This window comes from Crassostrea angulata, chromosome 5 (genome assembly GCF_025612915.1).
Source record: "Crassostrea angulata isolate pt1a10 chromosome 5, ASM2561291v2, whole genome shotgun sequence".
NCBI lineage: Eukaryota > Metazoa > Mollusca > Bivalvia > Ostreida > Ostreidae > Magallana > Magallana angulata.
Window position 1 is genome coordinate 20,143,964 of NC_069115.1, and position 26,298 is coordinate 20,170,261.

The 26,298-nt window shown below is 34.6% G+C and overlaps 2 protein-coding genes and 1 long non-coding RNA gene across 6 annotated transcripts; 1 reads left to right on the top strand and 2 right to left on the bottom strand.

The window, feature by feature from the left end:
• Positions 1-87: 87 nt before the first annotated feature.
• LOC128184713 (3-oxoacyl-[acyl-carrier-protein] reductase FabG-like) lies at positions 88-17,367 on the bottom strand. Of its 3 annotated transcripts, none has more exons than XM_052854287.1 (9): positions 17,212-17,367; positions 15,590-15,711; positions 5,924-6,016; positions 5,500-5,585; positions 5,153-5,246; positions 4,933-5,002; positions 3,584-3,620; positions 2,994-3,057; positions 88-566 (listed from the first exon to the last, which is right to left on the bottom strand). In XM_052854287.1, the coding sequence occupies exons 1-9, from the start codon at positions 17,258-17,260 to the stop codon at positions 408-410; spliced, it is 774 nt and encodes a 257-aa protein (XP_052710247.1). In that variant the 5' UTR covers positions 17,261-17,367; the 3' UTR covers positions 88-407. The 3 variants fall into 3 exon arrangements, with proteins under 3 accessions (XP_052710247.1, XP_052710248.1, XP_052710249.1); XM_052854288.1 differs by lacking the exon at positions 17,212-17,367 and adding an exon at positions 16,794-16,877; XM_052854289.1 differs by lacking the exon at positions 17,212-17,367 and adding an exon at positions 16,333-16,723.
• Positions 17,368-17,422: 55 nt separating this feature from the next.
• Positions 17,423-23,735, top strand: LOC128184728 (uncharacterized). Of its 2 annotated transcripts, none has more exons than XR_008243773.1 (3): positions 17,423-17,554; positions 17,670-17,806; positions 23,562-23,735. It is a non-coding gene; the product is annotated as an uncharacterized LOC128184728 (long non-coding RNA). The 2 variants fall into 2 exon arrangements; XR_008243774.1 differs by lacking the exon at positions 23,562-23,735 and adding an exon at positions 18,106-19,496.
• Positions 20,140-24,702, bottom strand: LOC128184704 (uncharacterized). The gene is made up of 8 exons (XM_052854274.1): positions 24,530-24,702; positions 24,063-24,207; positions 23,751-23,866; positions 22,826-23,468; positions 22,489-22,702; positions 22,244-22,317; positions 21,416-21,535; positions 20,140-20,464 (listed from the first exon to the last, which is right to left on the bottom strand). The coding sequence occupies exons 1-8, from the start codon at positions 24,638-24,640 to the stop codon at positions 20,247-20,249; spliced, it is 1,641 nt and encodes a 546-aa protein (XP_052710234.1). The 5' UTR covers positions 24,641-24,702; the 3' UTR covers positions 20,140-20,246.
• Between the last annotated feature and the right edge of the window lie 1,596 nt (positions 24,703-26,298).

Genomic DNA, 26,298 nt, shown 5'->3' on the forward strand with positions numbered 1-26,298 from the left:
AAAAATGATTAAAAAGTACTTTCTACTGTTGATTTAACTGCTATTATCTGGAAATTCTGGTCTCCGTTACAAAAATACATACACATATTAATGAATATAATATTTTATTTTATCCCCATTTTATTATACCATTTACCCTAATATGGGTTAATTTCCATTTCATTATCATGTATAATTGTATACCAATTTCTGCACTTGCCATTTATGTATATACAGTCGACAGTAATGTATATCATCAAAATGATTTGTTTCAAAAAAAGTTTGCATATTAATGTACATGCATTAATCAAATATCAAATCACAATATAACTAATACTTTATCATCATTCATAAATCGATATGAAATACTAAGAAAACAAAATGTTTTATCTATTACAGTTCTCTTTTTGTTCGAGATGATCAAAAGATTATCTTGGACACATTGCATGGCGACCACCATCAACCGGAAGTGACGCTCCAGTTATGTACGACGAATCGTCGGAGGCAAGGAAGGCGACTGCCCTGGCTACCTCTTCCGGTTGCCCGGGCCGACCAAGTGCATGCGTTTCTTTAGACCGCTCCAAGAACTGAAGAACAAAACAAGAACATTTAGATTGCAAACCAAAACTTACAGTATATATATATCTTACACTTAATTTACATACGGTCTCTGCTATATAACACACAAAAAAAAATAATAATATGGCAGCAAGTTAACATCCGCTGGGTCGTTCGCTTTATATTCTCTATAATTCCTTAGTATTATACGTTCGTATTCGTATTCGGGAGTGCAACGAGAAACGCAGAAAAGGGAAAGAAGTAGATAAATGTGTTGACTAAATTGAGGGAACAGACTACCCTACATTCCTAATTAATTATCAGATAAATAATCACCTGCCTGTCACCAGAGGCACAATATGTCTATCTTATGATATCTCCGTGTTGTGGTGTTGCCTATCTGTCTAGGGAGCCCAAAATTACTTATTTAAATTAACCAATGTTCTATAAAATGTGATCATAATTACCAAATATTTTGACAAAGAAATATGCGTAAGTTACATGTATGTAAACATGTCTTTAGTTGAAGATTTTTTACAGCTATTTCAATATTAAGAAGGTTAAATTATTAATTAAAACAGATTTGCTTAAAATTTTCGAAATGATGCTATTCAAATATTTTAAATTAAAAATTTTAGTGTTTTTCTATTAATATTTTTATACAGAGCACTTCACATACATGTATTAACAGATTAACTGATTAAAGGTGAGAAATAGCAATCGACCACCCAACCCTCTGAAGGCCCGTGGGCTTCATCGCTCACATGAATTTTTTTTTTAATTGAAGGTTTCAAATCAATTCCTGTATGCACGCTTCATTTCATTCTAATAAAACCCTCATAATTCATGGGGTTGGGATAAGATTCTTCGCTAAACTCAAGACGGTTTGAGGTGTGCAAAATTTAGATATGCCATATACATGTACATGTACATATATGTACAAGCATGACTGTATTCTATACTAGGATGCTCTGATATCACAAATTTCAGCATTGAATTTCTTGACATGTTGGCAATGGCATCAAAAACATGTAATATACACAAAGAACTTTGTAACCTTCTTTGGGCCCTATTTCTTAATCCATGCAGGTGTGTATATTTCTTTATTCTTGTTAAAGTATAGACTAACATGAAGTCAAAGACAACACCTGTACTGCAAAGTGCTACATTGGTGGAAACTGCAAAAGGGAATGCCTCTACTGTTGGAGAGTGGCAAGCTGTGGCCCTTCACCACTGGAAATAGTCCTTTAAAATACTGTAAACGTATTATATTTGGCGTGTCCGATATTTTAGCGGAAATTAGTCTTTGAACACGTTAGCGTGAATTTGAATTAGCGTATTTCTGAATGTGACTATTCAAATACATATATGTATGGCATTTAGCGATGTACTTGATTTAGCGGAAGCCACATTCCGCCAAAAGCGCTAAATAGAATGCACAGCCAAATATAGTACTGTATGTTTTACAGTCTTATCTGGGAGTTTTAGAACTAGTATTATGTTTAGTCGCATTGCCTTTGAAACAAGCTTTGCCTTAGGTAGATAGACAGCTATATTTCAGGATGGTTGCATAATACATGTAACATAATTACAAATTATAGCATTTGTCCTAAAGAGGAATATTTCCTTTTTGTTTTGGGGATAATTTATTACTTTTTTATCAAGATATTGTCTTGAATATTGCACCACAGCCTGCTAGGATCCTGTTGTTTTTAAAGGGACCCAGCTTGAACAAAAGCCAATTAGAATGTACACTATACACAGAGGATTGGTTGTAAATGTTTGCCATTCTGGAGCAGTGGTTCTTGAAAAGCGCAATTTAAGACTTCCAAAAAATCTTTCAATTTTTGATTTATCATCTCCCCTTTGAGTAAAAAGTGGTCTGTTATCTAACAATTTAGATTCCTGGTCATCATAGGATGCTTTATGCCAAGTTTGGTTGAAATTGGTCCTATTGTTCTAGAGAAGAATTTAAAAACGTGAAAAGTTTGCAGACAGATGGACAGACAGATAAATGCCATTATAGGTTTCAAATTGGTATTTATCTTTATGGTTCAGGTTAGCTAAAAATAAATATCATTTTGAAAACATGTCAATCACTGGCTTTAAGATCATTTAATTGATAGGAAATGTGAAATAAAATTCATAGTCAATTTTAAGTCTATAGAAAAATAAGGTTGCCTGAAATTAGTTATACATTCTACACCCCCATTAAGTGGAGTACTTTATATGTACGCAATGTATAAAGAAGGGGGGGGGCAGGGTATTGTTAAACTGTTAAGATAAGAACAAAAAAAGATATCATAAAATGTAAGTGACCCATATCTTGTCAAGCACAGTTGTCAATACATGAACATGTGATACATGTACGTAGCACAATGTGTTTCCAATGTTGTGTACTTTAGCATATGCCTCGGAGTCCTCATCATTTTCTATGTCTTTTTATTGTAACATACCTTAGCGTAAGCCTCCTCATCAAGACCACCCCTCTTCTGTAGCTCAGTGACCGTTACACCTGGACTGAAATTATAACAGTGCTTTGTATAGAGTCAAATATCAAGTACTTGATACATGTATAAAGAAACGCCACTATACAAGTTTGATCAGGCATGTAGCATTAAGGGGGGCCAGGGGGCCTACTGTCCCCCCCCCCTTTTCTTGCAGAAAACATTTTTCTTTAATTTACATATAAAAAATTGAATTATCATGGAGTTGGATCCGGACTCCCACTTTTTAGGGAGAGCAAGAATAAACATTAAAGTAAAAAACAAGAAATTCACAGTGAAATCAAAGTAACAGTAGATTTCTCCCATTATTTCTATCACAGATTAGGATTTTCACAAATTCCAAAATTGCCGTTCCTTTTTTTTTTTCCTTTTGTTTTGGATGAGTCTGGCTCCCCCACTTTCAAAATCAATGCTACAATCCCAATGTTAAACTTACATACAGAGAATTCCTTGGCTTTTAATTTATTTTTATTGGGTACAGTCAATATTTTAAAAAAACTTGTAACTATATGCATGTACATGTATCTACAAAAACTTACTTCACACTGTTGACCCTGACTTGTTTTGGTGCAAGCTCTGTATCAAAAGAAAAGAATAAAGTTCAGGCAACATAAAAAAAAATTGTTAGCAAACTGAATTTTTTTTATACCAAGATATTATATGGTAGATACAAAACAATATTCTGTATTAACCTTCATAGCCTGTTTTAACCATTTAAAAATTCAAAGCTTTTTTTTCCTCCATACAAAGGAGTGACGATTGATTTAAGGATGACGTTTACTCAGAATGAAAAAAAATTCCACTGATGATAATGAAAAACCAACTATTGTGTGTTATAGACCTTACATGGTAGTGTTATTCTTCACCTTCAAAAAAGTAGGTCAATGACCTACTTTTTGAGTTAATATATTTGGGAAATTCAAGAAAAATCCATAAAAATTTTACACTATGATTCAGATTTTTTTAATTGTGAAAATAATACAAATTGCTTAACTCTTTAACAAATGAAATATAGTTTATGAATGGTAGTGACATTAAATAGATACAAGCATTAAGTTTTCATTCACAATTTTTATAGATATTCTAGTCCGAATTTCCTCTATCAGTTTTCAAATTACTACCCATTTTTGATTCAATATAACAGAAAACTGAATGATGATAATGCTAAAACATTTATAGTATTAAACGAAGTATATTGACCTTTCTCTGCTGGTATATAATTGATATGAGGTCAATGATCAAAATTTTGAGATATGGTGTCTTTTATCATTTTAAAGCATTTTTCAATATTTTTGTAGTGTGTGCCATACGATTATCTAAACGTAAAAGCAAGATAAAACCAACAGAAAATATGCAAAATTATGTTGACTAACAAATAAAATCTTAACTTTAAATATCATAGTACTACCAAAAATATTTCAGTGGAAAACAAAATATGAAAAATTTAGTCCGAATTTCCTCTGTTTTGCTAAAAGTCAAACTTTTTCAGAGCCTAATTCCATAATTTAGTAAAAATATTGATTGTTATATTAATAATAATTCATTTCATAAACACTTTTTGTATTTAAAACAAATTTTACTCATGAAATTGAACTTTTTAACAATCCGGATTTGAGAACTCAAACCCTGAGTAAAGAACGTCCTTAAACTACATATGATGTGGAATCAAATATTAAGTAGTTAAACAGTTCTTTACTTGCAAAAATGTAAGTTGTGATCAGTGAAGTATGTTTTATAAGTATGAAATTGATTGTTTAGAACAAATTAATTGTTAATCTCCCCCCCCCCCCCTAAAAAAAAAAGCAACACACACACTCCACCAGCCTCTACAGAGACTAATGTTAGAAGATAATAAAGCTAATACAAAAAATCTTAAATCTAAACAAACCAAGAGCTGTGCAGCGAGTAAATTGATCAAGGGCGCTTTTGGACATGTTGTACGCCAAGACATTGGGAAACTGAAAAAAAAAATGAGTACACAACAAGTTAAACTAAAAAAATTCATTTATATCATAATTTATATCAAATAATTCTTGACTTTTTTTATATTTAGAGTCTACAAATGAAGCTGTTCCGATTGAGATCCAGATAGATCCGGAGAGACTTACGGATCTGATGCCATTGACACTGGATACATTTACAATGCTGCCTTTGGTCTGGATCAGATGAGGAACTGCCAGCATTGTCAGGTAGTAAATGCTCCTAAAAAGTAAAATACATGTTTACCATCTGGATTAGCCCATCTGGATTTGTTCAAATTTCTCCAGGTAAAACACACAGTGATGTCTTTCAAACAAACAAAAAGTTATGTTACTGAAAATATGAAGATTTATAAAAGGGGAATTAAGTATCTTATTTGAGAATTGACTAAATCTGTTCATATCATAATTTTTGTTGTAATTCCATTCTAATAAAGTACATGTACTACCGGTATAAGAATACAGCTATAACATACCTGACATTGACGTTGAAGAGTTGATCATACTGGTCTAAGGAGGTGTTTTCTATACTACCCAACTCTATGATGCCAGCACAATTCACCTAATTAAAAATAGAATGTTCATTTATAATTTTATTTTACCTTGAAGTTAAGTTTCGACTAAAATGGTAAATATGGTAGATTCTTTATTTTACTCGAGTACATGTACTTAATTTCGCTGCTTTGTAAGAAATATAAAATTGTGGGCACAAAAACTAATGTTACAATTAATATTACATCACAACTGTGTGAAAAATAATTAAGCCTAGATTTTAAAATTGGCAAGAGTTTATTGATCAGGTGATTTTTAAACCGAAACTGATTCCTCACTTTGTTAGGAACCTACAGTACTCTGCAAAAACTTACTAAGTTTACTCTATATATTACATATAAAAATTACCAAAATGTTGAGTTTTCCAAAATGTTGTACGGCCGTCTCCAAAATTTGTTTGGTGTCATCTTCCTTGACGAGGTCCCCAGGAATCAATAACGGCTAAAATAGACCAATAGTAAGTTGTCAAAACTTGTCCCCACTAATAATTTCTGCACAAGCTGATTTCATAGCTGCATGCAGCTTAGAGTCAGAGAAATGTTCTTGATTTCTTAAAGCTAATGACTGCTTGAATTACTGGCAATGAAATGGACAGGCCTACATCAAATTGCCTTTTGACAAATTCTACCAATTAAAAGTCTTTGGTCTTTTGAAAATTATCAAATTATATACTGTAGATTTTACTATCACAGTGTATTGAAGCTGTAGTGCAAAATTACAAACAATGGATTCAACACATCAAAAGAGAGACAACTCTCAAAAGTCATCTTCGCTAGCCAAGGGTTTCTGATCCGCACGAAGATAGTTTGTGAGAAGCGGTGCCGAGATGCAAAGATGCTCAAAAGTATAAGTTCTTCATAAAATGTATCAAAATTAGTACGGATCAGACCCAACCTAACAGAAAGCAGACCCTAACTAAACCCTGGGTTTACTTTTGGGGTTTACTCAGGGTTAACTAGAGCAGATCTAGACCCAGAGTTTACCCCAAGTAAACCCAAAGTAAAACTAGAAGTAAACCCAAAGTCAACCCAGAGTGGATACAGAGATCTAGAGTAAACCCCAATCAGAAGTGTAGACCCCTAAAAGCAGACCCTACATGTGTATTTGGAATATAAAAGGAGTGGAAATTACAGGCGGTAAGATGGTTAGATAAAAAATGGGTCTGCTTCACACTTCAGTGTTTAAAGCAAAAGCACATCCCGAATAAACCCATTGCAAACCCTGAGTAAACCCAAAGAAAACCCTGAGATGACCCAAATCAAACCCCAGGTGGATGCAATATTTTAAAAAGTAGACCCCGAGTAAACCTTAAAAGTAAGAGGTTTAGTTAGGGTCTGCTCAATTGTTAAGTTGGGTCTAATCGGAACTGTACATGTATAACAACAATCAAATATTTTTATCTCCAGCTCTATCTTTAATCAATTTTTTTTCATCCGCTTCGCTTCTTTTTTTATTTTTGCATGTGAAGATAGTATGGTACATGGAGAATTTCTGCTCCATATATCACGCAAGACTATGTCAACATGCAAGAAAAGTATGTTCATTTTGTATGCAAGATAATTACATGTATGTTGACATGAAAAAGAGTGATTTTAATAAAATTGAAGGTCTGATAAAAGTAACATTACAACTTTAAGAGGCACAGTTGCTCTGGCCATGTTCTATTTTACCTGTTTAAACCAATAAAATGGTTTTTTTTATGAAGTATTAAACCTGTCAGTAGATTTTGCCATTTAAAACTGACTGAAAACTTCAGAGGACTGTGACCACGCCCGGATGTCTGGTACATAACTAGGCGATGGTGCACGTTCATTTGGGGAATTAAGCTCAAGGGGAATAAGTAAATTAAGAATACACAAAGTCCAAATGGCAGGATATGAGAAATGTTTATTAAAGATGGAATGTTAAATAATCCAATCTACACATGCAGGTAACAACATTAATGAGCAAGTCTTGTTCCTGACTGTAATTTAGAGGAAGGGGCCTAAACAGATGAATTAGAAATTTGTCTCCTAACACTCTACATGATTTCCTAGCTTCGCCCTACATCCTTTCAGTCCGAAGTCTCAAAGTTAACTCTCTTCTAAAAGAACTAATGTACAAGAATTAATTTCTCTATGAATTGCCTAAGGTAAAGTTGTCACTTAGGGCTAATCAAATAATTAAGTTATCAGTGTCATCCCTTTGATGTGAAGAAGTCAAAGTGGTTTTGTTTACCCTAACTAACGCCTATGAGTGCCCAGTGCCATGAGCAGTGTCACTGACAATAAGGATTAACAATTACTGTGAAATCACTAAATATTCTAGGGGATTAAGAAATAAACAACAGCTTGGACAACCTTTAGAAATAAATAATAAGGAATGCTTTAGATGTCAATAAGCAATTGCTAAGTACGGGAACATATAAAATAAGAATAAAGTAAAATAAAGTAGACTATGAAAATATATGCTAAAAGTTATCAAAAGTGAAATGGATGTCATTTCACTGGTGATATGCTCCCCCTACTTCACAAAAAGATTTCTCCTGAAATCTCAGAATACCATAAGTCAATCCTGCCTTTTTTTTTTTTTTTTCATAAATGGCAAAATTAATAACACATATTATCTGATACATGTAGCAGGTCAATTATTTTTATAAAAATATCATTAACCTAAAGGCATAGGGTCAGTATAGATAATAATATCCTAAATTTAAGAAATGTCTAAACCAGGAAAAATATACTCTAAAAGTATTAATTCCTAAGGGCGTTGATTCCTTATTGATTAAATGAATTCTAAACTATAGCTACTATATACATGATTATACAAGGGCCCATTATGGAGGAAAAAAAAAAAAAAAAAAAAAAAAAGGAGGGAAAAAAAATAAAAATCAAGACTTGCATGTACAATGCATAAAAAAAATAGTAAAGACATACATTGAACAATAGAGCTATAAAATTTAAAAGATGCTATTTTACTTTATATTGTTCATAATGAAAATATAATGTCTCTCTGAAAACAGCATCATAAATGTCACATCAGTCCATGGAATGAATAGACGAAATGAATAAGTCATGTTTCACATAATCACGAAAGTCTTTGTATTGGTTTTGTATTGGTTTGTCGATTTTCACTTGGTTTTCTTTTGTAATTTGTACTGTTCATTGGTTTTGATGACCTCAGACAGGAACTGCAGCAAGTGGACGTCTCCACAAAGAACTTCTACCAGTAACTGGGAAAAACTGCAACCTGGTTCATGATCATGACATCCCCTGAGGGAGTTCCATCATGATAAACAATAAGTCATGACATCCCCTGAGGGAGTTCCATCATGATAAACATTAAGTCATAACATCCCACCAGTAGGGAGTTCCATCATGACAAAAAAAAAAAATTATATCAAAAGAGCTATAACATCCCATGTTTGCTATAGGAGTTCCATTATAGCTTATATCAAAGGTGTTCATGGCATTGGAAAAAGGATGGCATCGGTTTATGTTGAACTGGAATCTGTAAATTTGGGCATAGGGCAAGGCATGATAAATGATCAATCAGTAAGCACAACCACAAGAAATCAACATGTGACACAACAGAATTACCTATTATAGATTACTTAAAGAAAAGAAAATTAAATAGCAATAGTATTTGAGATACAAAACTTTAGCAAAAATGAATTATGATTTCAAGGTGTTAAGAAAAATAATTTTGATGGAAAAGTTAATAAACTGAGATAGAGCATTACGCCGTTCCCCAGCAGTTTAAGAAACTACAAGAGTTTCCGCTGGTTCATAACTTACAGGCGTTCTAATGCTATTCAGTAAATTAAACAAAATTCAGAATCTTTAAAGAAAAACAGAAGGGAAATTATTTTAAAATATTGTCAAAAAAATAAAATAAATTTGAGTTGTGTATATTTATCCTGGGTCCTTGTAATTTGATGATAGTGCGCTGCGCAGTCACACTACCTAGCACTATGTACAGGACACAGAATAAATATCAGATGACCTAATTCGGAAAATATAATAGAGTGATTTTAAATTTTTTTTTTTTTTTTTTTTTTTTTTTGAAAGATTAAATTGTATTAAGCTGAGAAATTTAGAGGTCTGCATTTGTATGGAAGAGTTTGACATGATCATAGAGTTTTGTTTTGAATGCTAAAATGCCTTCTGGAGAAGAGTGACAATTTTTCAAGAGCTTGGCTTTTGAGGGAGTAAGATGATGCATAAAAAGTGTTGGTCTGTGTTTGAGGAAGAAGACTCTGGATACAGGAAAGTATTGGGTGCTGTTCCTGTTTATGACCTCGCATCCTTTCCCTGATTTACAGTCACTGATTTCTTGTTCAAGTTTTTTGAAGAAAGGCTTAAACAAATGGCTTGGAACCTCATGAGCGTACTTTGCATTTGTAGTAGATCCATCATGATTTTCGAGATAAAACATGATATGTGTGCCTCTGCGGTCAATGGAAGCATGGTAGATTTGTTGTTGACTCATGGGAGGGAGTGAAAGGGCTTGTACAGATTCCTGTTTGTTAAAATGCTTTTTGTTGGGTCGCTTCCTTTTCTTTCCCTTGGCATTATAGAGGGAATGGAAGGTGTCCTTTAATGTTTTTGGGATTTGGGTTCCGTCTTGCCATGAAGTTTTAGCTGCACCTTTGAATTTGATTTTGTAAATTGGCTTCCCTTGGTAAAGGCTGTATTCAAGGATTTTGTCTATTTGGTCCATAGAAAATGGTTTTGATTGTTTTTCATTTGGTTTTTCACATTTTGAATTTCTTTTCTGTTTGTTTTTAGTTTTGGCTTGATTGTTTGGTTTAGAAGATGATGGTTTGAGTGGAGGTTTTTGATGTTGGGAACCATGAGCTGCATTTCTGATGCGTTGGTCATCATCATTATCATCATTATCCTCTTCAGCATCATCTTCATGAAGAAGCTGATTTTCATCATCAGCCGGAAGTTGATCAGCAATTGCTTGATGCTGGTCAGCATTTGGAGGAGGAATTTCCTCAGTATCTTGGTTGTCCAATTCTTCAGGATTGAGTACAACATCTTGATACTCCGGTAAGAAATAGTGAGGTCTCTCATCAGGACTATGGTAGGTTTTTAGTCTTTTGGCATGGACGAGACTCTTCAGAATTTTGTGGTCTGAATCTCTTCGGAGTTTAAAAGTATGGTTTGGTCCCTGGTAAATTACTGAATACGGACCAACCCATTTCTGTAAAAGTTTGGGAGATTTTCCTTTAGGAACATGGCTGCAGTAGAGCCATACTGTGGAGCCAACCATGAAGTCTGGTTCTTGTGCACGTTTATCATGCTGCTGAGTGTACTTCTGTTGATGTTGTCGAATGTTTTCAGCAGCAACTTCTCTGCATATTTTAAGTTGTTCCAGAACACGCATCAGATGTAACTTGGGTTCATGTGCCATGGATGGTTTTGGGGTCAGAGCAACATCAACAGGAAGGCGCATCTTCTGTCCAAACAACAAGTGAAATGGTGAAAACATTGTTGATTGTGTGGCAGGTGTAGATCTGTATGCCATGAGGACAGCCGGAATAAACTTCACCCAGTCGGATTGGTCCTTGTTACAGTATGATCTTAGTGTTTGGCTGATAAATGAGTTCATCCTTTCACAAGCAGCATTTGTTTGTGGGTGGTAAGCACTTGTATAGTGTCTGGTTACTTCAAAAAGTTCACAGAGGGCTTGGACTAATTTTGACATGAAATTTTGTCCCCGGTCTGAAATAAGTGTCCTTGGTGCTCCATATCTCGCAAATATCTCAGCGAAGAGTACTCTGGCAACCTCAGTGGCTTCCATAGATTTCAAAGGAAAGGCCTCGCACCATTTTGAAAAGCTGTCAACAACTAAGAGAAGGTACCTGTCTTTGTTTGGTGTTATGGGTAATTCCAGGAAATCCATGTGCCATCTGCTGAAAATGTCCTCAATAGGGAGTGGTCTCAAAGGGACTGGCTTCTGATGTTTAAAGTTTTTGGACTGTTGACACGTTTCGCAAGTTTTAATGTATTGTTCAATGTCTGAATACATATTTGGCCAGTAGTATTTGGCGCGGATAGCAGCATACGTGCGTTCATGTCCTTGGTGTCCGCCACCAGCAATACAGTCATGATATGAGAGAAGAATATCATTCCGGAGGGGTGCAGGAATGCAAAGTTGTCTAATAAGACATTGATCAGGAGATTGGTTCCTAGCACGTTCCTTGTAAAAGTGGAAAAGAAGTCCATTAATAATTTCATAGTGGAAGGATTTTGCAACTATTGCGGTAGCTTGCTTAACATTTTGCGGCAAATTTTCTGTTCTTTTGTAATCAATAATTGCCTGAAAGTCTGGACAATTTTCTTGCAGATGCTGGAGGGTTGGATTGTCTGAAATATGATCATCATGTTGATCGGCTGTATGTAGGGCAAGAATTTCAGGTTTCCTTGGCTGATTGTCTTCTGGATATTCAAAGGTTGTGGCAATGAACTCTTTCATAGAAGCTTCAATGGATCCAATGGCTGGCAAATCATCATCTGATGGAGAACATGGTTGGTCTGAAGGTGGATATTCACGACGGGACAGACAGTCGGCATTCTGGTTCCTAGTTCCTGGGCGATGCTGTATTTTAAATTTGTACTGCTGAAGGAATAGAGCCCAGCGTCCTAGTCTGCCTAATGCATCTTTGTTGGTATCCAACCAACGAACTGTGATGTTGTCAGTGAAGACTGTGAATTCAGCACTGGTAAGGTAGGCTTTGAAGGTTTTGATGGCTTCAATCAAAGCAAGTCCCTCTTTATGGTTTATATGCCATCGTTTTTCTTGATCCCTGAGTGCACGTCCTCCATATGCGATAACATTCTCAAGTCCTTGTGAGTTTATTTGTCCCAAGACATATCCAATGGCAGCATCAGAAGCATCAACAGACAATACAAATGGTTTGCTAAAATCAGGAAAGGCAAGGATGGGTGCTGAAGATAATTTTCTCTTCAGAAGATTGAAAGCATCAGTGTGTTCTGGTTTCCACTGGAATTTGATATTTTTCTTAAGAAGATTCAATAAGGGAGCACAGATTTTGCTGTAGTCTTTGATGAATTTCCTGTAATAGTTGCACATCCCAAGGAAGCTGCGGACATGTTTAGAGTTTCGAGGTTGTGGGAAGTCAGCCACTGCAGCAATCTTAGCTCTGTCTACTTCAACTCCTTTCTCAGAAATGATGTGTCCAAGGTATTTTACTTCTTGGGCAGCAAAGTGGCATTTTGTTGGCTGGAGAGTAAGATTGGCTTTACGAAGTTTTTGAAAGATAAGATCTAAATGCTGTAAATGTTCAGCAAAACTTTTAGAAAAGACCAAAATGTCATCAATGTAGATAAGAGCAATTTTCCAATTTAGTTCCTGTAAAACTTTTGTCATCAGCATCTGGTAACTTGTTGGAGCATTTGTTAAGCCAAAAGGAAGTCGTTTGAACTGGTAAAGACCTTGATGTGTGATAAATGCAGTTTTGTGCTTTGTTTTCTCATCCAAGGGCACTTGCCAGAATCCACTAGCTAAGTCTAAGACACTGAAAATTTTGGATTTAGAATCAGCTATTGTGTCAAAAACTTCATCTAATTTTGGAATTGGAAAGGAAACAAGCTCTGTGATGGAATTCAGTTTCCTGTAATCTACTGCAAATCTGTATTGTCCATTAGACTTTTTAACCATAACGACTGGACTTTGGTAAGGAGAAGTTGATTCCTCAATGACATCATTTTTCAACATTTCTTGAATCTGACGTTCTGTCTCCTGACGCATATTTGGATTCTGGGAATATCTTGGGGTGCGGACTGGCTTGTCAGTGTTGGTGATGATAGAGTGTGTGTGAAGGTTTGTTTTACCAAGTTCGGTGGCATCTTTGGCAAATACATCTCTGTTTCGTCCAATCAGATCTTGGAGTTGTTGAGTTTGAGCAGGAGAAAGATTTTGTTCTTCAATATGGACTTGCAGGGTTTTGGCGATAGATATATGATCTGTAGTAGAAACCTTAGACTGACTGGTGTGTGTGTCAGAGGAGTGTGTGTCAAAGCAAATGATGTAATTGTTGTCTATGTTGAACACTTTAGAAACAACAGAATTTGCTTTCAACAGGACTGATTTGTTCAGAGGATTTAGTATCCTATAAGGAAATGTGTTGTTTACACACGTAGCAATGCATTTGCTTCCAACCAGATTCTTGTTTGTAAGAAGGTTGACTGGTTCAAGGAAGACTTGTGAACCATGAGGTATGTTGGAGACAAAGAGTGAAAGTGTGCATTCTGAAAGAGGTGGTAACAGAATATCTGATTGCGTTCGAGCAAGAGAAACATGTTTCTGGTTGTCATGTTGGATATCAGGTGTTGAAATAGAGGCAATGGTTGTTTCATTGTGAAAAGACACATATTTATGGGTTAGATCTATTACAGCATTGTTTTGCTCGAGAAAGTCTTGGCCTAAAATAATAGTGTGGGGCAAATTTTCCAAAATATGAAAGGTATGGGGCATTTTTAAACCATTTACATCTATTTCAAGATCTGTTTGACCAAGAATAGCATGTGATGTGTTGCAAACACCTGTGACAGCACAGAGATCTGATTTGTAAATATGGGGATTTTTGAAAAGTTTCCTCAAAAATTTGTTGCAAACAACAGAAATATTAGCACCGGTATCAACAAGGGCATTGATATGAAAGTTAGAGAGCTTGATTTGAATTTTGTTCTTATTGGTAATTGCCGCTGAAATAGTAGCCAAAAAGTTGTTGGGATTTGAAGTATGTTGGGACATTGATGGGATTTCAAGTGAGGGAGCCATTATCAGTGATAAAAACAGCGAAACAATAATCAATCTATAAATGTCAAAAATAATAACAATAGAAAGTTATCTAAACTGTGTCACATGTGATAAAAGTGGCTGTACTCACCAACAGGAACTGGCACACTGTCTCTGTATGGATTGGTCTTCTTTCCTTTTCATAAGAATGTTAGAGTCACAAATCACAGTTTTTGACAGCACAGAAATCCTGCAGAAATCCAAAAAGTCCCGGAATGTTTAATTCAGTGAGAGGAATTCCATAAGATTCGAACCGGATTCTCGACCACTCTGTGACCACGCCCGGATGTCTGGTACATAACTAGGCGATGGTGCACGTTCATTTGGGGAATTAAGCTCAAGGGGAATAAGTAAATTAAGAATACACAAAGTCCAAATGGCAGGATATGAGAAATGTTTATTAAAGATGGAATGTTAAATAATCCAATCTACACATGCAGGTAACAACATTAATGAGCAAGTCTTGTTCCTGACTGTAATTTAGAGGAAGGGGCCTAAACAGATGAATTAGAAATTTGTCTCCTAACACTCTACATGATTTCCTAGCTTCGCCCTACATCCTTTCAGTCCGAAGTCTCAAAGTTAACTCTCTTCTAAAAGAACTAATGTACAAGAATTAATTTCTCTATGAATTGCCTAAGGTAAAGTTGTCACTTAGGGCTAATCAAATAATTAAGTTATCAGTGTCATCCCTTTGATGTGAAGAAGTCAAAGTGGTTTTGTTTACCCTAACTAACACCTATGAGTGCCCAGTGCCATGAGCAGTGTCACTGACAATAAGGATTAACAATTACTGTGAAATCACTAAATATTCTAGGGGATTAAGAAATAAACAACAGCTTGGACAACCTTTAGAAATAAATAATAAGGAATGCTTTAGATGTCAATAAGCAATTGCTAAGTACGGGAACATATAAAATAAGAATAAAGTAAAATAAAGTAGACTATGAAAATATATGCTAAAAGTTATCAAAAGTGAAATGGATGTCATTTCACTGGTGATAGGACCATGACCCTATATTATGTTTTTCTGCTTTCAACATCTGGCCCCAGGGCCATAAAACTTAGAAAAGCTCACTTTTGATCTCAATTTCACTTTTTTACCAAATATTCCTTTTGTAATGTTTGTGAGATCAAAAGTGAGCTCTGACATCTTAGTTTTATGGCCCCAGGCCTGCAGTTACTGCTTCTAAGTCACATTACCTTATTGCCACACTGCTCTCCGACTTTCTTCAGATTTTCCTCTTTCCTACCAGTCAGCGCCAAACTCGCTCCTAGCTTGGACATCAACACCGCAGTAGCTGCTCCGATTCCGGAACTGGCACCTTTCCAAAGAGATTAAATAGGTCAATTTAACAGCCTTGCCTCTTTGATGTTATGGAAATGGATGACCGAGTGAGGTTTAACTTCATGTACATGTATTAACTAAATATATGTATTAGGTGAAAAAATTCAATATCCAAACTTCATATTAAGTTAGTAGTTGATTGCCTGAAACACATGTTTACTCTGTGTGTAAAATTTACCATATTCTGGAAACATTTTTTATTGTTAGTAGTTCATGCCTTGCAGCAATAATGCACCTTTGCTAGCCAAGGGTTTGGTCCATTCCACTCCCCATAAATAGAGTGGAGTGGACCGAAAACCCTAATTTGGCTAGCGGGATGCAATTATCCGAAAACTCTAGCTGTGTTTTTTTTTTCTGACATTACAGAGCTACAGCTATTGCCGATAATTCATAGCGTCATTAAAATAATGCTTATAACAAACTTGAAAGTTTAATCGCAACTGCCAAAACACTTTAAAATTCTAAAGAAAAATTTTAACACGTTTTCAGAATATTTCTTTAAAATTTTAAATGAAACAGAGTACATATTTATATGTATACTCTGTCCCAAGATATTTTGGATTCACATTTGGCTTAATTGCTTGATATTTATAAATACCTCAGGATTCAAACGATGTTCATTCAAAAGTATGAAAAATTTCCAAGATTTCTCAGTCAAAACGCCCCTGTTAGCTTATCAGGTTTCAGTACAATGCTAAAAAAAGTGATGTCACGGAGATTTTGTATTGCAGCAAGCCCGGATGATAACGTTGAAAAATTGTGCAAATTCCGAGTGTATTCCGAATGGAGAAAAGATGTAAACATTCTCCATTATAAATCTCCGTAAGGAATCTGTTTTCGTTCCTTTGAATTTTTCCGAGTGAAAGATGATAATGTGTCAATGAAATTATCTTGGAAAATATCCCTTTCAACTATTTCAATTGCACTTCTTTCACAGGTAAGTGTATTTTTATTAAAAATCGTCCAAATGTGCTGCATAAATATCTTGGGACAGACTATAGTACCAGTAATGATAATGATAATTAACATAATTAAAATAAAGTCACTCAATGAGGTTACATGCATCATATGAAGTTCTACCAAACTGTGGTTAACAAACTTGATAAATCCCACTTAGTGTCACAATAAAGCATCAAAATGAAGAATTTTCCCTGAAAAAAAAAAAGAATTCGATGTTTATATATACCGATTTAAAAGTGTATCAACTAAAAATCAACGGCTGATCATTACAGAGGCTTGTGTAGCAAAAAAAATCGTTATAAAAGTGGGCACCTCGGCGGAAAAATTTATTTTTCCTCCGAGGTACCCACCTTTTTTTTTTCTTAAACAAGCCCCTGTGATCAAAGTTTGCAGCTTTTCAGCCAGCTGTCAGCTGAAATTTGTATACGTGAACTTCGGTTGACAATGACATTCAAAAGTTCATATTGGACTTTGTAAACAGTATATTAAAAACAATTGAACATCAATCGATGCTTACCTGTTATAAGGGCAACTTTGCCACTCAAATTTCCCAAACCCGAAGCCATGATGTTCAATGATCGACAAAGTGAAAGTACAGTATATGGGACTTTCGGTTTATTGATTAAACGGCAAACTACTCGGTCATTTCCGTAATCGATCACGGAAATGCGCGAGCGTGAATTCTCTTGGCAAGTTACACAGGTGCTTTAGGACAGGACCTACCCCCCCCCCCCCCCTTCCACCCTAGGTATCTTGACCCATGGACTTTACTCATTTGATACTTGGGGGTGAGGGAATTGAAAGGGGGGGGGGGGTCGGTCCTATCCTCAGACAGGCTGGGCCGTGACCTGTGGTTATAGGTACTGTACCGTTTATACCGTTACGGAAAAGTGTTCTGAACATAAGAACTTCATGGCATGGTATTTTTTAACTTTAAACATTGTTAAAAATCTATCACATTTTCGTTTTTTGAAGCTGATGTACTCCATCATATGTCTCTAAACAGAAGCAAATACGGATAAACTATATATTTGATGGTTGAACATGTTCCATTCTATACTGACCGGTTGACGTATATTCCAAGTGTGTCCTAATAAAGATGTGAAAAGAAGGTAAAATGATTTAAATAATTTTGTATGTGATTTTCTTTAATTATTTGAACATTAAAATACTTTCTTTGGTGCATTGTGCGGGAATGAATTAAGGTAGCTTGCATTGCAGAATTTTTTTTCTGAAATGCTATTGCTACCCTCATAGCCCCTCAAAGAAAGCATTTTCCTGTTTATATTTTCATCTATCTTCAAAACTTTTAATCCATGAAAAGTGAGTTAAAGTATACGTAAAAAATTACAATTTTCGTCGATTAAAACGCAACAAATAAGGATCAGCCAATTGTCTATATATTTGAAAGTTACCATGGTCACTACAACTACTTGGACGTCCAAGGTCAGTCCCTGCAAATCCGCGAAGTTGGTGCTCTCATTGCAGCTTTAGCTTCTATCGAACAAGAAATAAGCCACGCAAAGTCAACATCAAAAGTACAAAGGGGACATCAATGGACGCTGAAAAACTCATTTGTCATACCTATACCAGAATTAAAGTTATAATTTAAAAAGCTAAACAATGAATCTAAAAACAGATTAGGATGTGTATATTTTTATGCTGACGAGTAGTTTATTTCACTGGCTTGTATACAATGTAGATCTATATCTGTCTTGTCATGTATATGCAAATACGATCGATTATCTTAAAAATTAACAAACACTTAATGAATGTAAATACATTATCAATGTTGAAGTTTTATGAGATGGTTATTCCCGAGTATTCATAGCTAGACTCAAAGTCAATGGGGCCAATTTTGGAAACTCAAATAGGGATAATTTTTAACTCTTTTGTGCTAAAATACACAGCATTTGTTTTTCTTGAATTGAACTTATGAAACCATTATATATTTTTAGATTATTTATCTACATATACTTTAAATGTCTATTTAATCATTTTTTAAAGAAATAAAGTACGAGCTTTCGTGAATGTTGCAGAATAACTTCCAAGGTCGAGAAATGTTGTTTTGCAATAAAGAGGCCGATGCGTTCCATGTAACCTCAATGATTTTGTTAAGACTAGGTGAAAGTTTACATGTTTATCGATCGCATGCTGACATGCAGACGACAAAATGTTTTTCGTTGGATGTTTAATACATCATGAAAAATCTTTGGACCATATTTCTTAATTTTAAGGGTAATTTAATACAATTATTAATTAAAACTACACCTTATTTGAATAGTTTAATATGTAAAAACACGCATTACAAAAAGTGTGGTATTGGAGGACCTTCGAACAGTCGCATAGAGCTCTTATTAATCAAAATAAACATGTAAGGCAATACACTTCGTTTTGAATGGAACTAAGACATGAAATTGACATGGATTTAAAACTTTTATAAGTTTTAAAGTTATAATTTCATGATCGATATCAGTGCGAGGGTAATATGTATTTTTGACTGATAATCTATGGGTCGTTCATTCTAGACGTATATTGGATAATAATGGCTGCGGCATCTCTTTGATCTCAGCAATAACAGTATAGTAGAAATATATGATAATGATTTGAATCGATTCATATAATAATTCATTTACAAAATGGCCATTCCGTGCATGTACATTAATCAAAATTATTCACTAATGATTCAAATAATTGCAATCAATGAATTCTCGGATTTTTTTTTTATAAAAATAATCCCAATTAATAAAATATTATTTTCCAAATTTTCCACCTATAGTAAACATGAACTAAAATAAATCACAAATGATGTAGAAACCTCAATTAAAAAAAAAAAATTAAAAAAAAAAACAAAAAAAAAAAACAACAACATAGAATTGCAATGAAAAAAAATCTCCGTCATTTATATTGAAAAACAATGTTTTTCTCTATGAAAATATTATATTCAAAACGTACCATTTCTTTATCATAAATCAAAATAAATCACTATAGTGACGCATGTAGAACTTTGCAATATATAAACGAGTTTTCATATATATTTTTCAAAGGGGGGGGGGTCCTAAGGATAATTTTGTTTGTCGGGGTTCGGGTGGGGGTCTTAAGCTATTTTCAGTAATTCTGATATTCCAGGGAGGGATAATAACATCCGAAACTATATAGTTATATCCACGATTTTATTAATATTTGTGTGAGTAGTCCGATTTGTTTTGAAATAGATATTTATAGAAAGATTAAAAACTCTCGTAGAAATAATACGGAAATCCATACATTGGTTTGATGTTCCGTTTAAACTTTGATAATCATTTATGATAAATTGTAATTTTAAAAATGGTACATGTAGCTAGGTCGTACATGTATTAAAATACTTTCATCAATAATTAAGTGGATCACTGAGTTTAAATTGTTTCATATACGGTAAACACATTTTCCAGAAAAATCAAACAAAGCAAACAGATAGCACTTTACTTTTAGAATACTCATTCAGTAGATTTGCAATTAATATGGATTTGTGAGTAAATCGCCCCTTTTTATGAATTAAATTATTGAACATATTCAAGTTCGAGACTTGAAGAATTTATTGTTCGTGAGGGCAAGGTTATGCACGTGCTTAAGATTCGTCATCTGTGAAAATGTCACTTTCCCGCTAGTGACGTCAATACTAGCGATGACATCAGCATTAGTGTCCTGCATACTCATCACGTGGTACAGAATGCCCGTATCTTGGTCCAGACCATCAAACACGGCTCCTCCAAAGTACCCCCGAAAATAACCTTTGTCAATAAAAAGTAAATGTTTTAAAATGATGTTTATGGACAAATTTAATACATTATACATGCACATTGTACGAGATGGTCATTTACATTTGTGTACAACCTGCATATGGTTTTAAAATATTTTAAAAAGATTTCGTTTTTACCATGTTATTCTGACGATACTAAACGTAAATAAATAAATTGTCAACGGTATTATAATTATAAGACTTTTGAGAAATATACACGGGGATTTTGTTTCCGAAAATTTAGTAATTTTGGTGTCAACGTTCAAATCTTGTATGTATATTAATTACAATATTAATATATATTTTAATAATTAATGTATGCGTTACTTTAAAAAGTGTGTCAGTTTCCTTTGTAGACATAGGATATTGGACCACAGCTTAAATAAAATGTGCGCCATCGCTGTTTCCAAAAATAAACTACTTCTGCGTATTAATTATTGAATTTTTTAATTAAAACATTATGAGCTTATATACCATGGGCTGGCTATTATGTGCCGTGCCTCAGCAATTCGTTATACTCTGATTGCAAATATTACATTGTTGTTGGTTTTTTGTTAGACAATGTTTGAACTGGGTTTTTTTATAATGATAACAAATTTGCTCAATCGTGTCAAACTAAACATAAAGAACAAATAGTTCAGTTCAAAAATTATTTACGTTTCTGTTTCGGAACTATGACAAAAGTGTTTCAATTTTTTTTTTGTAATGTGATTTGACATTCGATAAGTAGAAAGATGTCCTTCGCATGATGGATGGCAATTTACACACGATTGATTTTCATTAATTTCAAAGGGAATTGTTTCTGCTCGGAAAGTAATGACAAACATAAATTGATGTTGAAGGGTGTAAAAAGCAAACGCATGTTTTTGGTAATTAAGAAAAAATATTCATTCCCGAACGCACTAATAGTATGTAAATTTATAAAATGTATGACGTCATTTACCCCAATCGGAGATTCTAGTTGATCGAGTTACTTTTCCTGTTGTTGGATTGACCTCAATAAGATCATAGCGAGGGTACCGGAGTGTGTAGAAAATCCCAGGGGACACCGCGTATATCATACCTACAATATAATTGTCACTCTTACAAATCAAAATAATGTACATTTATACAATCATACATACCGCCTCGAAAAACTATACATAGAACAATAAGATGCATGGCTCACTACACCTTGACATAGTTTCTCAAATCAGTAGAACATTACTTGATTTTGAAAAATAGCATGATGTTTAAGAAGTACATAATTATTTTAGGTCAAATTGGCAACAAGTATGCAATTTTGAATTTGAAAATTGATCTAAAATTTCAAAAATGTAATTCAGTATAAATATGAACAAACGCGCTATCTATAGGGCTGATTCGAACTAGTGATTTTTGTTTCACAAGCCCATTACTTTAACCACTGAGCTACATGTTTGAAAATCTTCAACCAAATTGAATCGCCATCTTGTGACGTTCTGTCTTAAAGGTTTACGTGAGCTACCTTAACATAAATTCAAGGGAGGTTACTTGTACTATGCCTGGTGACTTGTTTTTTTGTATCCTTCTTTGGCTTGGTAAAATACGTTATAAAAGGTTTTACATTTCAAAATTAATGTCGTTCTAGAAAGGATATCATTTCTATTTTACAAGAATTTCTAAAAATATGAATTACAATTTATATAATACTCGGAGGGAGAATTTTTCATTTTATTATAACTGTCTTTTCAAAAAATTATCTGAAGGTCTTCGCATCTATAAATTGTGTGTCTAATTGCGTGAAGTTTACCAGTTTTTCTGTAATAGTGGAAACTCATGTATGCGTTCATCTCAACGGAGAGATCTACGACGCTGGAAAGAACCCTGGTGAAAAAAAAGCGAAAAAAATCGAAATATCCATTAAGAAAGAAATTAACAATTATTTGCATGACCACATTAACAAAACAGTGTCATTAAAAAACAACAGTTAACAGAAAACATTAAAAATATGAACGTTTAGATCAATATAAAGATATTATCTTTGTATAAGTTTACATCTTTTTAAGGTCGTAGGTGTAGAGCTTTGCGAGCAATTTGTTTGGGGTGTTTTCGTTGCCCATCAGGACAAACAATTGCTGTCGCTCCACATCCAGCTCCGCCCATTGGTAGTTGACATACAGTGGTTCCGGTCCGCTGGAAATCAACTTCCGGAACCGATACGGTAGAGTGTTTTTGATCAAATAAAGCTGCCCAACAACAAAATTATAACCTGAATACGAATGAAAACGCAAACATTAAAATGCCAAGTAAGAACATCGAATTTTTTTTAAAATACACTTTTCAGTGATTTTTTTTTTCAATTAAGGGGGGAGGGGGTTAATTTGAGGATGACCTTTTGAGCCCGCATTTTCAATGCTGAAGGTATAGTAAGTGTCGTTAAGATTGGACAGCAAAGCATTGATCGGACTTCCGTCAAAATCTGCAACCTCAGATGTCTGCATTGTTCCCTGGTGGGTGTCAAATTCGGCAAGCATGGGGGTAGGCTTATCATAGTCCCCCTCAGAGTTGTACATAACAACTAAGTTATTCCAGTAATTAACAGTCACTAAGGAATCAAGAACAAAGCCTGACGCCAGTGGTTTTCTTGTAGCTTCTTTTTCGTGCCCTGACCTATATTTTTTGGCCGAGTCGACGCGGAAGTTAAACTTTCCAAACGGGTGGATTCGTCCATCTAGAGTTACATTCACAATGAACATCACGTCCTGGTCAAACGGAGAGTAAGCGAACCCTCTCAGTGACACGTCATAATTAACGTCATTTCCGGTGCCTTGAGTGATGACGTTGTACTTTTTGTAGGCCTTCTCATACTCCGCGTGCTGTAAAAGAGCGGTGTCTGGGTCACGTGATCTGCTGACGTCATCCTCCGATTTCTTTATGGTGATGTCGGCGCACTGATAGAATGTCTGCTCTCCTGCTTTGTGAGACTCGTATCGTGCCCTTAGGACGCAGTGCTCACATTCTTTGTTAGGCAAGACCTGGTCAACAAAAAGTGTCAAATCGTCATTAACATTAATGACTACATATGAACTGTTTCTAACAATATATCATCCATTTGTCTCTCTTCGTAGTGCAGTGGATATGACATCAGACTACATGCCTGCAAATCATGAGGTCGAATTTGAGAGGGATTTACAACTGCAAAGACTAGTTTGAAAGATGTTTAAGAAAACTTCATTGAGTTATGAGCCAAATGTTTATCTTTTACAAAAATTCTGAATTTGTTTGAAAGATATTGAAGCGTATTTTTGTCAACTCACCACAAATGCTGTATAGTTTTGCTGGTGATCTTGATTATATACATACTCATCCGGAGCAAAGGCCAACACCTGCCAATCATCGGAGTTGTAAGGGGCCAAGGATATGTCCATGAACCCTGTTTATAAAAAGTTGTCTTCTATAGAAAGTCCTTTAGTAATAAAACATGTTAAAACAAGAAAAGGGTGAACTGATTTTTATTTCAAACCGCGTGCTTATGAAAATTTTTTCAAAGGTTCTTCATATCGTGCAAGTTTGCATATGGTGCATTTTGGCATATCGTGCAGTAATTAGACACGTTACAATTAATGTACCTGGAAACCCGATTTCGTAGTGGTTGAAATTCTGTAACCATTTGATGAAGACCTGCTGACCCCCGGTGTATGTTTCATATGGACCACTGCTTGCATTCTGACCCCCACATGGGGCACCGTGCCGGAAACAGGTCGCACTTCCACTCTGTATAAATTTTACGACACATAAACTTTACGTATTAATATAAAAAACCTGTATTTAAATCAAGTTGCTGGTTTTTTTTTTAAAAATTGTCATGGACACCTATGTAATACATTCGAGGCGTTTTTCTGTGCTCCGTCGGAAATGCCCTATACAAGTTACAATTGAATATGAATCATGTGAATGGGGTCTTTTTCTTCTTAATTTTTAGGGGTATGTAAAAATAATGGAATTATAACACTTCTTCGTTAAAATCTACATTTACAAAGAACTATGTAACGATGTTCAAGATTTTCCTAGTTTTCATTTTTTTTTTCGTACTCACGTGTGTGATGTCCATTTCTCCTCGTTGCATAGGGGTGACCAGACATAGGTGTGACATCACAGACTGCCAGCCAGACGCACAAAATAAAACGAATATGAAAATCGATTTCATTTTTTTGGAGGACAATACACAGGTTATGAGTGGGGATACAATGTTTATGGTTTTATCAGGTTATCACGAGGGACACCTATGGCCTCAATCACGTGATACTTTGTTGTGTACCTGTACGCTTTATCTGTTCTTTATCTTTACCACCCATTCGAAGATAGTTTGTTATCAAAGAAATGGTATAAGATTTTAATGATGTAGACGTCATGTTAGTGATATCAAGCGATATCAAGTGATATCAAGTGATATCAAGAGGATATGTTGACCGTGGCCATTTTCGGACTAGACTACACATGTACATTTAAATTTCAATCTCGTAAATAAAACGTACGAAAATGTTGGCTGTTTTCCGTCAGGACTCAGGGTGAACTTCGATGTATTCCGGTTATAACGTTACCGTACTTAGGAGTATCAAAGACGTGCATGGAAAATACTTTGAATGTTAGACGGAATTTTAAGAGCTCTGTTCAAAAATGTTGCGAAATTTTCATCTACAATAGGACTATTTGGTATTTTATTTTTACTTAATGATATAGTTTGTATTTAAGCAAATTATACTAGTACTTGAAAATTTAGGGAATATTTGATTATCAGTTTGTTGACCATCCAGCCTCATTAACATTAAAGGAAAATAATTCCCAATGCCTCCGATCACAAACATCTCATAAATGATCATATAGAAATTATATAAAACTTTTCAACCACCATTGATTAATTGATTGATTGGAAAATATGACCATTTTACGTGGAAGAAGCCGAATCAATGCTTACGCTTAACCTTCAAATATTATTCCAAAAAATCTCATTATTTAGAAGTAAGATTGTAAATTTTGCATATAGGAAACTCTGAAGGTCGGACAAAAAGGTTTAAATTTGAATAAACATGTATTGCATTATTCTGTTTCAGACTTTCTATACAGTGAATAAGAGAGAGAGAGAGAGAGAGAGAGAGAGAGAGAGAGCAAAAAAAAACCCCGAAAAAAACAGAGTACGGACTTTTAAAAAAGTAGAAACACATCTAATTTACATATAGAAAGGGTGGTATACAAATATTTGATGAACACATTCTTGGACCTATTAATTTTTTTTTAATTTTTTTTTTTTTGGTTTTCAATTTGTCATCATTCTTTTTTGTTGTGGTTAAAATCTATATGTGGAACGTTAAAAGCTCTCATAGCTAGCTCTCTGCTGTATCCCGGAATAAACGTCCGATAACTAATGATAGAGTAGTCAAATCAGCGCGCCGTCTCATAGATCTGTGACATGCTTTCCGACTGTCGATACTATCTTAGCGTTGGTGGAAGTTTTCCCCCCACATATATTTGATCAGATAAATGTCGTGTTGGCGCGAGCTTAGGACAATTTAATCGTTAAATGCATGGAGCCATGTTTTCTGCTACAGTGACTGTTATTCATATCTTAGGTAAGAATTTGAGATTTACTTCCATTTTTTGGCAAGTTTTATCTTTTTTTTTCGTAGACATATATTTTTTTGTATCATTTTCTTAAAAAAATGTTTAACTCTGATCATAAAGGCGTTTTGTTCTATCAAACCATACAGGAGTAATGTACCATTATGTTGCCTTAAGAGGGCTTGATGATGTAGCCCATTATTAGACTATATTGATTTCCTTTAAAAGAAGAGCTCTATATCAAAAAAA